Below are 16,906 nucleotides of genomic sequence, written 5' to 3' on the forward strand. Positions count from 1 at the left end.
CACAGAATTATTGGATTGGAGGAGGTTGCAGAGTTAGGGAGGAGCATGGTTGTGTCATGATTTGAACATGGGGATGAGAATTTTAAGATTGGGACAATGCTAGACTTAAGTCAGTACTAATTAGGGAGAAGAGAAGTATTGAGTGAGTAAGATTTGGTGCCAAGGTATGAACAGATAAGATAAGAGACTTAGATAAGAGTAGATGATGGGAGGCTGTCCAGGATAGCATGAAAGCATTTAAGCTTTGAAGTAACATAAGCATAAATTAAAGTTTTAGCAAAAGGTGAATTATATGATAGAGGGAATATGGGTTTGGAGTTTTGGATCAGGGTCTTGGATAACAGGGTTGTCAACAGTCTGGTTCAGTGTGATGGGGGATACAATTGGTTGTTGGGGATTTTGTGATGGGGGTCAAAAAGAATGGTTTAGTTCTTTCCGATGTTTAACTGGAGGAAATTTTGTCTCAAGAGACTGAGTGATAGAGAAGCAGTTTAACAGCACAGCTTTGAACATTTTGTAAGGGTTGATGGTCAGGTAGAATTCTGTTTTCAGGATACATATGGAACTTAGTTTATGCCTTTGGATGATGTCATCAGGAGGCAGAAAATTGATGAGAAGTAAGAGATGAAGGATGGCACCTTTGAATATTCCAGAGGTACGGGGACATGAAGTCTGTGCACTATTTACAAATGAAACCTGTTGTTAACCATAAGTATAAATGTAATGTTATCATCATCCTTCATAGTTTTATTCTCAACCTAATTTGTGCAGTTACTAAAGCCAAGTCTCCTCATACATTATGTCCTTTTACGATGCCCATTATTGTGAGGTGACCAAAAATGAAAGTTCATTCAATACTTCTGGTGCATTTCGAACAAATGCAGTTTGAAAATTCTCCACATTTCATTCAAATAAGTCTCCGCAACTCTCAGAGAAGATTGTGATGAAGATTTTTGGATATGTTTTTATTTGGAAACTTGAATTTGAAAGTGGACAGAACAGTGATTGTTATCTCACCAACCTGGAATGTTTTTGAGTTCAAGCCCCAAAGGCAAAGCAAGATCAGGATACGTGCTTAGTGCTTCTGTTTGCTTGACAGAAGGTTAGCCTATAGTATTAAGCTACAAGAAATACATGAACTTGAGTTTGGAAAAAGAAAATTAGGGAAGTTGCATGAAATCATACTTTACCAGGGTGCAGTAAGCATAAAGAATGAAATATACAAGGTAGCAAAAGGTGTTTTGAAAAATACTAATGTAATGCAATTTTTAGCATGACGTGCAACTGCTGGAAATCTGAAGTGAAAACAAAGACTCAGCAGATCAGGAAACATCTTTCGAGAGGAAACAACATTTAGTTTTTCAGGTTGATTACCTATCATCAGAATAAAAACTCATCAACCAATAGTGTAGATCCTTTTTTCCATTTATTACAGTTAAATGGTGAGCACTAAGAGTAATAATGAGAATAGCAATAGAAAAGGGATTTTTAAAGCAAAATGCTGAGACTAGTTGTCTTCAATTCGTGTACCTTACAGGAACATATGATAAGGATATGTGCAGGAAATGTCTTCTGTTACTCAAACTACAGTTTGGAGTTTAGGGTTTCTGAGCTTGAGACAGTGCAAATCCAACAGGAAACAGAGATTCCTGGAGGGCAGGTTGCAGAAGCTGGTCACCCTGCAGCTACAGGGATGTTTTGAGTAGGCAAAAGTGAGGACTGCAGATGCTGGAAATCAGAGTCTAGATTAGAGTGGTGCTGGAAAAGCACAGCAGGTCAGGCAGCATCCGAGGAGCAGGAAAATCGACGTTTCGGGCAAAAGCCCTTCATCAGGAATGAAGGCAGGGAGCCTCTGGGGTGGAAAGATAAATGGGAGGGGGATGGGGATGGGGAGAAGGTAGCAAACAATACAATAGGTGGATGGAGGTGGGGATGAAGGTGATAGGTTAGAGAGGAGGGTGGAGCGGATAGGTGGGAAGGAAGATTGACAAGTAGGACAGGTCATGAGGGGGGTGCTGAGCTGGAAGGTTGGAACTGGGTTAGGCAGTGCAAGAATTGTTCCAGAACATGGCTTACTTAAAGTGGGACTGTGTGTCGGTACTTTGCCTCATTAACTTATTGGAGCTTTTGGAAGCGGTAGTTAGATATAATTTTCCCTTAACAAATCCATGCTGACTCTTCTGAATTAGTCCACAATTTTTTATAGTAATGTTGCTCAAATTCTCCCCACCACTGAAGTTAAACTGACTGATCTGTAGTTGCTGGGCTGATCTTTAGCTCCACTGTCTGAACATGGGGATAATGTTGGTTATTCTCCAATCCTCCCCCACCACTCCCAATCCAGGGAAGAGCGACGATTATTACCAGTGCTTCTGCAATTTTCACTCTTGCTTCCTTCAGTATCCTTAAATGCTTCTCATCTGGTTTTGCTGCATTATCAAGCTTAAATACTATTTATACTCTGGCTTGACTAACATCATTTTCTACCATCATTCTAAACCTTATGATACAATGATCATTATCACCTAAATATTTGCCTGCTGTCATTTGATCTACTTGACCCATATCATTCCCAAGAGCCAGATCTTAACAATGCATCCATTCTTATTGGCCAGGGCACGTTTTTGCTTTTGGAAATGCTTCTCAACAGAATCTAAGAACACTTGTTCTTTGCTGTCCCTTATACTACTGTTATCCCAGTCGATATATGGGCAATTCAGGTGTCCCATTATAAACCTCCCTGTTTTTACTTCTCTGTAATTTTCTTGCAGATGTGTTCCTCATTATCCTTCAAACTACCTGGTGGTCTGTATATACACTGAGCAATGAATTTTCACACTTATTTTTTAGCTCTCGCCAAATCAATTCTGTCCTTGAGGGCTGTGAAACACCCTCTTTCTCCTGTACTGCAATGCTCTCTTTTACCAAAAACACTACCCTCCTCCATTTTTTTTCCCTTTCTTAATCTTTCTAAACACCTTGTAAACAGAAACATTTAATGAATAGATTTGCCTTTCCCTTGGACAGGTCTCCATTATCTTTATCACATCTTAATCCCATCATACAAACTGCTTGCCCCCAATTTTGTTAATTATCATCATCAAATAATCGCTACAGTGTGGAGGCAGGCCCTTCAGCCCATCAAATTCATGTCAACACCCCCCCCACCCGAAGGAGCATCCCAGCCAGACCCAACCCCTACTCTACCCCTGTGTCTCTGCACTTCCCATGGCTAATCCACTGATCCTACACATCCCTGGACATAATAGCAATTTAGCTAATCCACCCAACCTGTATATCTCTAGACTGTGGGAGGAAACCAGAGCACCCAGAGGAAACCTGCGCAAATATGGGGAGAACGTGCAAACTCCACATAGACAGTCGCCTGAGTTGGAATTAAATCCGGGTTCCTGGCGCTACGAAGCAACAGTGCTAACCACAGAGCCACTGTGCCATTCTAAACTGTGTGTATTCACATATGTACAGTGTAATCCTGATTTAGATTTCATTATTTCCCCGTTTACTCCAACTTTACCCATTAACTTATCATTCATTATTTTAGGGTTATCTGCCTGTATAAGTATTTCACATATTACTTTCTAAAATTCTGTTCTGGTTGAGAGACATCTGCGGAGTTACTTTAAACCCTTGCTAATAGAACTTAGCAAAATGCCTCACAAATAACTCAGTCCCAGCTCTGTTCAGATACAACATGTTTGGCACGTACAAGCGCTATATTTCTCAGACCCAGTTCTATTAGCTCAGGATCTCAGCTTTCCCTCTTGCACCATATTTCATACCACGTATTCATCTGTCCTCTCCATTCAGCTCATTGTTTTTGGCACCCTGAGAAAATCTGGAGATTACTACTTCAGTGGCCCTGCTTGTTAACTTTATATCCTGCTCTCTATGATTGCAGACAAAGTTATCCTTTCTATCTATGGTCATTAGTACCAATGTGGACCATGACTGTTGGCTGTTTGTCATCCAGAAGAAGAATGTCATATCGTCATTCCATGACATCCTCCATCTTGGCACCAGGGAGGCAACATGCCATCACTTTGATGGCTGCAAAAACACCTGTGTGTTCACTTAACTCAAGAATTCCCTGTCAGTACTTTCTTTTCTCTTCTTTCTTCTCCCCTATTCAACTGCCACCCATAGTGCCAGTGGCTTGCCTTGGTTCTTGCTGCATTCCTTCAAAGATCCAATAATCTTTGACATCCAGTAAAGATAACTGCCTCGTGACCTGCAGGGCTTCTGGGAAAACTTACTTTACTTGCTGATTTCTCTTGGTCTTTATTGCAGTATTCCATTTCCAACCTCTTGCTTATCTATCACATAGTGTGACATCTCTCTGAATGTGCTATCCATGTAGGTCTGTGCCTCACAGGTTCACCTCTGTGATGCTACTTGCTGCTCAAGCTCTGAATCCTGGAGCCAAGCTTGTGCAGCTCGTGACAGATTCCACACAGGGGCTCATCTACCTAAAGGCATGCATGATTCCCCACCTGCCACAGGATGACCATTCCACTTGACTAAGTTGAACTGCCATACCTTAACTTATACTTCATTTGTTACTTTACCATCTGTGACTTTATCTACTTTACCTTACTCTTGTACTATTATCTACAAAAATGGAGATAAATTATAAAAAAATGATATTTTTTACCCCAGTCTCCTGTATCTATGATTTTTTTTCCTTGCCCTGTACTAGTTTAGAAATGTGGTTTCAAAATTACTAAAATTGAAACACGGTCTGCAATAGTAACTGTTCAACAGTCAATCAATTCACAACTTTCCTGTTACAGCATGCATATGTTTTCTCCTCATGCTTTTTTATCTGGTGTTCGCTCCCTTGCCCTCCCTCATCCCACACCTAAAAGTAATCAAAGGAAACATGGATAAAATGACAATGCAACAGTAAAGGAGGAGTTCACATTTGTAAGAAAGTCTTTTCCTTTTTATTAATGGCAATGTTAAGGTACATGTAGTGTTTTTATTACCTGAAAATATTTTGCACATTTTTTAGGTTGATTGAAGAGTTCATGTTACTGGCAAACATGGCAGTTGCCCACACGATCTATGGTAAATTCCGTGAGCAAGCTTTACTGCGCCGACATCCACCACCACAAACAAACATGCTCGATGACCTCGCTGCATTCTTTAAGGAGCTGGGACTTATGGTTGACTTCAGAACTGCAGGCGCATTACACGTGAGTTTACAGAAACATTGGGTACAAAACTATGTGATGGTTTAAACCTCTGTCTTTAATTGAAAACAGATGAGTTGAAACACTTTTGAATCAAAAATTTGTCAAGTAAACTGGCGTTCCAATTATCTTTCAAATTTTAAGTACAATTGTAATATTAAAACCTTACTTGTGTAGTATTAAGTGATCATTCTATGAAATGTCTGCACTTGTTTGATGAATTTCTGGAGGTTTAATATTACACCCAGTTTTGCAAAATGTCCAGAATCTCAAACCAAAGATTATTTTGAATGTAAAGATTAAAAATCCCATTTTGTCAGGGAATCAACCCATTCAATCTTTATTGTGAATTCTTTGGCTGCGATTTGTGTATATCTCTAACCCATAAGGAGTGGGCATATAGGCGCACATCATGAATACAAAGTACTTTTCTATGGAGCTGGGCATTCTAGGAGAATTGACAACCTATTAGGAGACGGAGTTGAAAAGTGGGGCACTGGAAAAATACAGTTGGTCAGGCTGCATCCGAAGAGCTGGAGCGTTGATGTTTCGGGCATAAGCCCTTCATCAGGACTGCAGAGGCGGAAGGGGCCTAACGGATAAATAGAAGAGTGAGGGTGTGCTGGGGGGAAGGTAGGTGGGAAGGCAATAGATGGATATGGATGTGGAGGGGTGTAATTGTGATAGATTGGTGGGAAGGAAGATGGACAGGTAGGGCAGGCCAGGTCAAGAGGCCAGTGCCAAGTTGAAAGGTTGGATCTGGGATGAGTTGAGGAAGAGGGGAGCTTTGGAAACTAGTGAAGCTGATGTTGATGCTGTGAGGTTGTAGGATCCTGAGGCAGAAGATGAGGCGGTCTTCCTCCAGTTGGTGGGTGGCTTTGATTTGGCAGTGGAGGAGGCCCACGATTTGTATGTCCTTAGGGGAGTGGGAGGGTAAGTTGAAGTGGTTGACCACAGAGTAGTGGGGTTGTTTGGTGCATGTGTCCCAGAAATGTCCCTGAACTGAGTTGGCATTCTGTCTCCCCAATGGAGAGGAGACCACAATTCGAGAGCAACGGACACAGTAGGTGAGATGAGTGGATGTGCAGGAAAATCTCGGCTCTGTCCTCTTGACCTGACCTCTCCTATCTGTCCATCTTCTTTCCCACCGACCTATCACAATTAACCACAACCAGCATCCACTTATCACCTTGCCACTACCTTCTCCCTCCCAGCCCCACCTCCACCCTTCTCTTTATCTCTCAGCCCCCTTCCCCATCCACATTCCTGATGAAGGGCTTATGCCTGAAAAGTTGTCTCTCCTGCTCTTCAGATGCTGTCTGACATGTTGTACTTTTCCAGCCCCCCACTTTTTGACTCTGACTCTCCAGCATCTGCAGTCCTCATTTTCTCCAGCCTATTAGGAGATGGTCAGTATGCATGGATTTGTTTCATAACAGTCTAAGTCTTTCTCTAACAGTTGAAACTGTTCATTGCAAACAATATTGAATATCTTGGTCAAAAATATAAGCAGTAGTACCTATTTTCATTTTATAATTTGTATATACTCATACAAATTTGAAACATTCTACACAAGTTTGAAAGACATTTCCCTGAGTGACTAGGTAGTTTATACATGAAGATTAATAAAGGCTGTTCCTGAGCATAGAGTCATAGAAGTCATGGCACGGGAACAGATTCTTTGGTCCAACCCGTCCTTGCCAACCAGATATCGCACCCAATCTAGTCCCACCTGCCAGCAGTAGGCCCATATCCTTCTAAACCCTTCCTATTCATATACCCATCCAAATGCCTTTTAAATGTTGTGATTGTATTAGCCTCCACCACTTCCTCTGGCAGCTCATTCCATACATGCACCATCCTCTGCGAGAATTTGGCAGGCAATGGCTTGTTTTGCATCCTGAGTTATCATGTGTAAGGTTGATTTTGATCACGTACCTAATGATAAATCATAACATTGTTTTCAAAATCATAATTAAATAAATATGAAACTTGATTAGAAAATCCAGAACTTCTATATATTTAACACAAGCAATACAGCCTGCTTGAGTTGTTTAAGAAGTCTTTTTATACAAATTCCCTTGGCAATTTATTTTTAAGGTAGTTCTTGTTATATTTTGTTTAGTTTATTTAGTTTTATGTTTACAACATATTGATTAAGGACCAAATCATTCCTGAAATTGCTTCAGGTCTAGAGGCTCCATTGAAGCAGGCGTCTCTGAAATAAAATCTGATAGTTTTACTCTTGATATTAATTCAAAGTTAATTTTAGAGGTGCCAGCTAAAAGGGGAATTCTATTTTTAAAACTCTTTACTCTTCCCTAGTCCCTGCTTCTAAACAGTTCTCTTTGAATCTCTCAAAATTGATTTCCTGAAATTGTGTTTGTGGTCTGCAATTCAGATCTGGAGATCATTTCACCCTCTCCCTCATACATCTTGTGGAGGTGCCAGTGATGGACTGGCGAGGACAAGGTCAGAAGTCACACAACACCAGGTTATAGTCCAACAGGTTTATTTGAAATCACAAGCTTTCTGAGCACTGCTCCTTCAGGTGAAATGCCACCAGATGTTGAAAACAGAAATCACAGAGAAAGATAGAAACTAAAAACTATCCAGTGGGCCAAGGATGTAATTTCTGCCTTTGAAGGAAACTATAGTAACTTAAAACTATTGGGTTTGTGATATCTTAGTTTTTTAATAAAGTTGTTGTGTGTTACCTAGCTAATGCAATCTGCTTATAGTTCTGAAAGTAAGTATTGCACTGTATTTCAGTCGAACTCATCTATGACAAACAGACATCCCAATTTGACCTCGTCCCAATTGCCAGTATTTCTCTCTAAACTCATATCTCTCTAAACCATTCCTCTTCATATACCCAACCAGATGCCTATTAAATGTTTTCATTATACTTGCCTCCACCATTTCCTGTTCTGCTACCTTGATGTTTTTACTTAAAAGTGAAGTTGAAATATATTTCACCCAGTATTGTGCTACAGTCTTACCAGAGTAGACAAAATATAAATTCTGGCAGAGTATATATTCTTTTGATTTATTTCAGGTGTATCAAAGCAAGCCAAATCCTAGATACAAGAGGAAACCCAATCCAATGTTTCCTTCATTTTGGTGGAAGAATATCATCTGAAACTTCCAGCTATTGCATAATGGAATAGCAGCACCCACTTTTCAAACAACAATAAAAATTAACATAAAACCTGATTTGATTATACCTTCACTGTCTCACAAAAAAAACTTTAAAATATATTTACCAATATTTAAAATATTGTTTACCAGGGAAGAAAATGAAGAAATAAACCTTTGATCAATGTTCATGTAATGTTAAATGTTTTGTTTTGATTCAGTGCATAGCTTCCAGATGGTATGATTTCAAAGCTAACTTTTTTTGTTTGCTGACTTGCCAAACAGAAGACCTTAAATGAAACTGTTGGGAACGACGAGTATTCTGCTGCCAGAAAAGAAGTACTGACCCATATGTGTTCTCGACCAATGCAGGTAAAAGAGATTTAAATGGTATAAAGATCTCTTGTTTGTACAAGAATAATATATTAGTCTGCTAACAAAAATGTACGTGATTCCGGACTTCAAGAAAATAAACTTGCATATACAGCTGTGACAGCATTTGTGTAATTACAAATGCATTGTTATTTAGAAATGAACTTTATATTCTTTACATTTATCTACATTTCTGTGAGCTGACACAAATTAATGTATTAATGTACTATGCTCATATTTAAATTGACTGTACAAACAGAATGTTCAGTGGAAATTCATTACAGTGTACTTTGAAGCCTTGATTAGCAAAGATCAGTGTTCATTTTGTCACGTTCTTAAGTTCTGTACAAGGCATTACATTCCTAACTCAGTCACAAATAATACATTTACCCAAACTGCACTACTATTCACAATTGAGTAATCAAACATTTATGATACATTGTAACACAGATGTGGAAAACGTATTTGTGGTATGGGTGATGATGGCCTGCTGGTAAGGTCACAGGACTAGTCATTCAGATGTCCAGATTAATATTCTGCGCACATGGGTTCAAATCTTACTAAAGCAGCTGATGAAATTTAAATTAACTTAGCAAAACTTTGTTGTTCACAGCTAATTGTCATTAAACAGAGTGGCTTGCTGGGCTATTTCAGTGGGCAGTTAAGAGTTAGTCAAGTTGCTATGGGTCTGGAGTCACACATAGGCCAGGACATCTCTGCACGAATTCCTCAGGCTAGTATCCTAGGCCCAATTATCTTCAGCTGCTTCATCAATGAACTTCCCTCTGTCATAAGGTCAGAAGTGGGGAAGTTTGCCGATAATTGCACAATATTCAGCACCATTCACAACTCCTCGGACACTGAAGCAGTCCATGTCCGAATGCAATAAGATCTGGACAATATATGCAGGCTTGGGCTGATGTGGCAAATAACATTCCCGCCACACAAATGCCAGGCTATCACCATCACCAATAAGAGGCAATCTAACCACCATCCCTTGACATTCCATGATACCATTACTGAAACCCAAACTAACAACATCCTGGGGGTTATCATTGATCAGAAACTCAATTGCATTCACCATTTAAGTGCAGGACTACAAGAGAAGGTCAAAGGCTAGGATTACTGCTGCAAGTAACTCACCTCCTGACTCCTGAAAGCCTGTTCATTATCTACAAGGTATAAGTCAGGATTGTGATGGAATACTCCCCACTTGCCTGAAAGAGTGCAGCCCCAACAACACTCAAGAAGCTTGATACCATCCAGGGCAACGCAGCCTGCTTGACTGGCACTGCATCCACAAGCATCCACTTCCTCCATGATCAAAACTCAGTAGCAGCAGTGTGTACTATTGACAAGATACACTGCAGAAATTCAGCAAAGATCCTTAGACAGCACCTTCCAAACCCACAAGCACTTTCATTTAGAAGATCAAGGGCAGTAGATACATGGGAACACCACCACCTTCAAGTTCCCCTCCAAGCCACCCACCATCCTGACTTAGAAATATATCACCGTTCCCTCCCCAGTGGCATGTGGGTCAATCCATAGCTGGTGGACTGCTGTGATTCAAGAAGGCAGCTGGCCACCACATTCTCAAGGAGAACTAGGGGGATGGGCAATAAATGTTGACCAGCCAGCAATGCCCACATCCCACAAAATGAATAAATAAAAAAAGTATGGATGGCATGTTTGACGTCCAATGTTGTGCACTGTTACACGAAATAGAGCAAGAAATTATATGGTCCATATAACCAGTATCCCACAGGATGACTTTGTACAAACTCAAATGGACTTATCACCATCACTGAATATTGCTTAGTCGATCTCCATTATTCTGGCATAAGGTGTCTCAAAAGCTTGAACAACATGGAAAGTGGTTGTTTTATGCTGCTATTAATTTTCTGTAATATGTTCATGGGATGTGGGCATCTCTAACTAGGCCAGCATTTATTGCCTATTCCTAATTGTCCAGAGAGTCAAACATATTGTTAGGTGTCTGGAGTTGCATGTAGGCAAGATCACATAAGGATGACAGATTTCCTTCCCTCAAGAAGTGGGCGGCACGGTGGCACAGTTGTTAACACTGCTGCCTCACAGCGGCAGAGACCCGGGTTCAATTCCCGCCTCAGGCAACTGACTGTGTGGAGTTTGCACGTTCTCCCCGTGTCTGCGTGGGTTTCCTCCAGGTGCTCCGGTTTCCTCCCACAGTCCAAAGACGTGCGGGTGAATTGGCTACGCTAAATTGCCCATAGTGTTAGGTAAGGGGTAAATGTAGGGGAATGGATGGGTTGCACTTCGGCAGGTCGGTGTGGACATGTTGGGCCGAAGGGCCTGTTTCCACACTGTAAATAATCTAATCTAATCAAAGAATATTAGTGAACTAGGTAGGTTTTTCCAACAGAGAATGGTTTCATAGTCATAATTAGTCCCTTAATTCCATATTCTTTATTGAATTGAAATTCCACCAACTGCTATTAGCTGAGTTTCTGGATTAATAGTCTAGCAATGATACCACTAGGCCATTGCACCCCCAGTGATAGCAACGCAATTGGTGCTTATCGCTAACAGGATGTTGCTGTGTATCACACAAATGCATAATGTTCCTGAATTTAACTAGGAGTGTGATGCCAGGTATGTCAGAAAAACAGGCACATCGTATCAAACAGCAGATCCCTTCACATTTTTGCAACACAGTAAATATTTGATAAAATGAACCTGTCTTCAGCAGTACTCAAGTTCAGTACTACCAAATAATTGTTAATATTTGGCCTTTATTAATTAACTTTGAATTTCCCCAACGAGTTGGTAAGATTTGAACCCATGTCCCTGGAGGACTGACCTTGGCATTTGGATTACTGATCATAGAATCGTACAGCACGGAAACAGACTCTTCAGTCCAACTAGTCCATGATGAACATAATCCCAAAATAAACTAGTTTTACCTGCCTGCTTCTGGCCTATATCCCTCCAAACCTTTCCTGTTCATGTATCTATGTCTTTTAAATGTTGTAATTGTACCCACATCCACAACTTCCTCAGGAGCTTTCTTCCTCACACGAACCACCCTCTGTGTAAAAACACTTGGCCTGTCATGTCTTTTTTTAAATCTCTCACCTCTCCCCTTATCTCTCCACCCCAGAGGCTCCCTACCTCATTCCAGATGAAGGGCTTTTGCTCGAAACGTTGATTTTCCCACTCCTCGAATGCTGCCTGACCTGCTGTGCTTTTCCAGCACCACTCTAATCTTAAAAATGTGCCCCCTAGTCTTTAAATCCCTCATCTTGGGGAAAAGACAACTATCATTATTTTATAAACTTCTATCAGGCAATCTGTCAACCTCCTACAGTCCAGTGAAAAAAGTCCCAACCTATCCAGCCTTTCTTTATAATTCAAATCTTCCCGAACTGGCAACATCCTGGTAAATCTCTTCTGAATCCTCTCCAACTTGATAATATCCTTCCTATAACTGGGCGATTGGAACTGGACATAATATTCCAGAAGAGGCCTTGCCGATGTCCTCAACATGACTTCCCAACTCCTATACTATCAGGTCTGAGCAATAAAGGCAAGCCTGCTAAATGCCTTCTTGATCTCTCTGTCTATATGTGACACAAACTTCAAAGATTTATGCCTGCACCCCTAGATCCCTCTGCTCTCCAACACTACCCAGGGCCCTACCATTCATTGTATAAGCCTTACCCTTGTTTGGTGTACTGTTGCGAAGCTGGGTAGAATATTTGTGGATTGAAAGGCAAAATGTTAGAATTTGATGTTGGTAAAATGATAGGGGGCAGAAGTGTGCAACCCTTTTAAAAGGTGACTTTATGTTACACTTAGAGATTTAAAATGAATGTCTGTGGGCAGCAACTTGCCGGTTTGCAGGTGCTCAAATTGAAACATTTATTTCAAAAGGCTATACTATTAGAAAGCAAAGCAGCATTTTTACCAAGACAACAGATTTTTAGATTTAGCCAATTAATTTAACCAGACACTTGGACACTAAGCATCAATTAAATCTAAGTTCGATGGTTTTGATAGCTGATTGTACAGAGATTAATAGGTCATCAAAGGTATAAAAGAAGAGGGTGTTTGGAAATTGGCAGAGAGCAAACTACCATCTGAAAAGATTAGTGCTATCCGATTAAAGGTACAGCGACACTCTTATATACCTGACAGAAGAATTTAACAGAGAGGTGTTCGTGACACACACATTCAAATGAAGAGGCATTCCTGAAAGATCAGCAGAGAGTACGTGCAGCATTCCAGAATATGTATCCTGGCTGTAATTTTGAAAGACTAAATTCTAAAATTTTTATTGTATTTTATATAGGTGTGACTTACATTTATTGGAACAGTGTACCATTAGAATTTTGTTTATTCGGGAATAGTTAGTAGTTTGAGGGCAAGTGTTCACTTTGTTAGTGGGTTCTGTTAATTTGTTCCCTGTGGGAGTTAGATAAATAAATTGTTGCTTGTTGGTTATAAAGTGAGTAAAAGGATTTCATTTCATTTAACCACTCCTTTATAATAGATTCGGAGTGAAAGGTAGGTTATACTACTTTCCACACTTCACTTAACAGACTCTGGGGCACGCCTGTCAAGGTGTTTCAGATTTAGTTGTCCGAAGAGGGGTCGACCTCTGCTTTATATCAATACAAAAATGTAATACCTTGCATTTATCCAAATTGAACTCCATCTGCCATTTTTCAGCCCATTGACCCATTTGATCAAGATCCCTTTGTAATCTAGAAATCCTTCACTATCTATAATGCCACCAATTTTGGTGTCGTCCTTAAATTACTAATCATGTCTTTGACATTCTTGTCCAAATCATTTATATAAATGACAAACAAAAGAGGACCCAGCACCAATCCCTGTAAAACGCTGCTGGACACAGGCCTCCAGTCTGAAAAAACAACCCTCCACTATTACTCTCAGTCTCTGACCATTAAGCTAATTATGTATCCAATTGGCAAGCTCAGCTAGAACCCATGTGACCTAACTTTACTAACTAGTCTAGCATGTGAAACCTTGTCAAAAGCCTTACAAAAATCGAAAGACAAAATGGTTACAGCACTGCCATCACCTCTTCACCACCATCACAATGGCAAACAAACAAGAAATCTTTCTTTCCCAAATTTGTAAATTTATCTGCTCCATCTTTTTATCTCAACTTAGAAAGAACTGTCAGAATGAAAGTATGCATGCTCATTTATGAGGAAGAGATGAGCAGAATCTCCTCTTAAAAGTGTAGAGCTCCCTTCTTTCTTAAAAAACATGAAGGACAGAGTAACAATCTGCGTGAGATTGCCACTCACCAGAAAATTTGGCTGAAGGTGTTTTGAAATTAAATCTATTTATTCAAATAATAACTGCAAGTTTGTCCCAGTTTTTATTGATTATCAGAATTACATTCACTTCTTTATGTATTGTGATCTTGAGTATTTTTTTTGACCTGTGATACTGAGAAATGAATCATCGAAACTGGAAGCAGGCCATTCTGCCCATCAAGTCCACACTGACCCTCTAAAGCATATCTCACCCAGACCTACCCTACCCCCGTAACTGCAGTTCCAGTAGCTAATCCACTTAGCCTGCACATCCCTAGACATTTATGGGCAATTTAGCACAACCAATCCATGTAACCTGCACATCTTTGGATCTTGGGAGGAAACTGGAGCACCTGGCAGACATGAAGAATGTACAAACTCCACACAGTCACCTGAGGGTGGAATTGAACCTGGGTTCATGTTGCTGTGAGGCAGCAGTGTTAACCACTGATCCACCATGCTGCCTCTGCAGTCTCATTCTGTAGTTGCTCTTTACACATTTGTGATTGCCTATTGAGGCTATTTATAAATGCTGTTTTGTTAAACTGTTGTGAAGAACATACACAAGTGTACATCCAGTTGACTTGGGACATTTTTGCAGAAGGCTTCATCCACCCCCAATATCATTAATCAGTGAATCTACTTCTATAATGATTCCAGAAATGAGAAAAGGTACTTCTGAGTCATCTTCATTCTTTGAAGGGAAGGGTACTCCAGAGAGATTTCTGCTTGTCCATCTGTAGGATTACTCTATTGATAGACTTGTGGCTTATGTTTTCTTGGGACTACAATGTCCTGAAATATCTTAGAAAGCTATAACATAAATTGTGAGATTTTTATATATATAAAAAAACAAGTTCTGCCATATGTTTTATATGTTCATAAATAAAAACAACCACAGTGCAAATGTAATTAATCTCCTTCCAGATGGCACAGTACTTCTGTACTGGAGTCCTTCGTGATGAAACATTATTCCGCCATTATGCACTCAATGTGCCTTTCTACACTCACTTCACTTCCCCCATTCGCCGTTATGCTGATATTATTGTGCATCGACTTCTTGCAGCATCACTTGGTAGGTAACACAATCTTTGCTTAAAGTGTGTGTGTCCATAGTGAAATAAAACTAAGTATTGAATAAATATATATTTCTCTTGAACTGCTTTTAGTGTTTTAAAATAGATTTGTACTGCAGGGCGGTACCATTTTTAAGCAAGCTCTTCTATCTCAAATTTGACCTTTGGAGTTTGTTTTCAGCCAAAGAGGGCCTTATTTTTGCCACACAGCTGTTAAATGTTTTCAGAATTCCCGTGTTCAGGAAGGAAGAAAAATAATCAGGTTGTATTCTTGCCCTGAATTTCTATTAGGTGACAAATATCTTTCTACAAATATCAGTTTTTCATTTAAATTATTTGCACCTTCCGATGTGTAATCCTGAACGTGAAAACTTGTATCCCTGTATTGAGCTGCTTCAACGTATCGACTGCTTCAGTTTTCATAACATGATATTTATTGAATTTTCTTTGAATCAATCTCTTAACTAGCTAAAAATTTTATCTCAAAAATGCAATTGCATTGATATGCACAGTCGATTTTTAAATGAATATTTAAATTTTTAAATGAATATGAAATTTTTGAATTGTTTGTTTCTCTTTTATCTGTATTGAAGCATGGGAGATTGGTACCTGTTGCCAATTAAGGAAGCCTTATGGATTATTGAATATGCATTCAGTTTTAACCAATACAATTTACCCTTTATAAAGTAGATTCTGTTTCATTTGGAGAAATTGTACTAAGTAACTGCTTTCCAACTGGCCATCAATTTAACATTCATCAAATGCTATAGTCTAGATCTCATCAAGCATTCATCGCGCAGAACACAATTAAAAGTATGCGTTTGTGAAAGTAGGTTTTTACTGTTTCAGCATTGTTTGCATTCCTTTATTTTATCTCTTCTAATTATTGATCTAAAAACATCCATAACTCCTGGTACAGATCATCTAGACTACAATTGAAATAAATAGTACTGAAGTTACAAAATAGGTTTCTTTGACTGGTAAATGCATTACTGGCATTTGAAGCAACAGTTCATTTGAAATCCAGTTGTTCACTCACTAAATTAGTCATATTGTATGGATTCTCACTTAACTGCTATGAACAGATTTAGATGGTGCTCTGTTCTGTTTAAATGACATATTACTTAAATTTTTTGTTATATCCAAACTCAAATAACCATTTATCCATTGCATTATTCCAGAAGTTGTAAAATGAACTTAAATATTGTACCAACAAAATTATTGTATTTTGTAAATTCAATATTTAAACTGAGTTATTCAAATTGTTAGCCAGAAAATACTGAAAATAGGAAGTCAGGCAGAGCTTGTGGAATGTCATCAACCTGAAAAGTTCACTATTTTTCTCTCCACAGTTGCTGCCTAACTTTCTGAGAACCTCTGGCATTTTCTGCGTAAATTTCTATTCTCCAACATCTGCAATATTTTGCTATGTTCTCGAACAGCTTCAAACCTAATTGCGTGATTTTTAGTCAATTTAAAATATCCACTGACCATTATTTAGTAATGTGACAAAAAAAGGTTGATTTTATGTGTACTTAGTATTTTGAAATTTGTTATTCAGGTTCTGGCCATCAGTTTGGTTTAGAGAAAGGTGACATTCAGAAACAAGCAGACCATTGCAATGCAAAAAAGAGTGCTTCGAAAAAAGTACAAGAGCTTAGCACTGATATTTTCTTCTCTGTTTTTGTGAAGGTAAGAAGCCTTGCAATTATTTATTTGATGGCTTGCAATTGCTTTGCTGATGAAATGTACATTAGAACAGCAGGAGTGGGGA

At 39.3% G+C, this 16,906-nt stretch overlaps 1 protein-coding gene across 4 annotated transcripts in view; it reads left to right on the plus strand.

Moving 5' to 3' along the window:
• dis3l2 (DIS3 like 3'-5' exoribonuclease 2) overlaps window positions 1-16,906 on the plus strand; it is a 289,701-nt gene that overhangs the window by 248,546 nt on the left and 24,249 nt on the right. For all 4 annotated transcript variants that reach the window (XM_060834771.1, XM_060834767.1, XM_060834770.1 and 1 more), the window contains 4 exons: window positions 5,033-5,216; window positions 8,637-8,723; window positions 14,984-15,131; window positions 16,694-16,824. In XM_060834771.1, the coding sequence (XP_060690754.1) occupies window positions 5,033-5,216; window positions 8,637-8,723; window positions 14,984-15,131; window positions 16,694-16,824 (550 nt within the window). The remainder of the gene's footprint in view (window positions 1-5,032; window positions 5,217-8,636; window positions 8,724-14,983; window positions 15,132-16,693; window positions 16,825-16,906) is intronic.

The sequence above is a fragment of the Hemiscyllium ocellatum genome, chromosome 13 (genome assembly GCF_020745735.1).
Source record: "Hemiscyllium ocellatum isolate sHemOce1 chromosome 13, sHemOce1.pat.X.cur, whole genome shotgun sequence".
NCBI lineage: Eukaryota > Metazoa > Chordata > Chondrichthyes > Orectolobiformes > Hemiscylliidae > Hemiscyllium > Hemiscyllium ocellatum.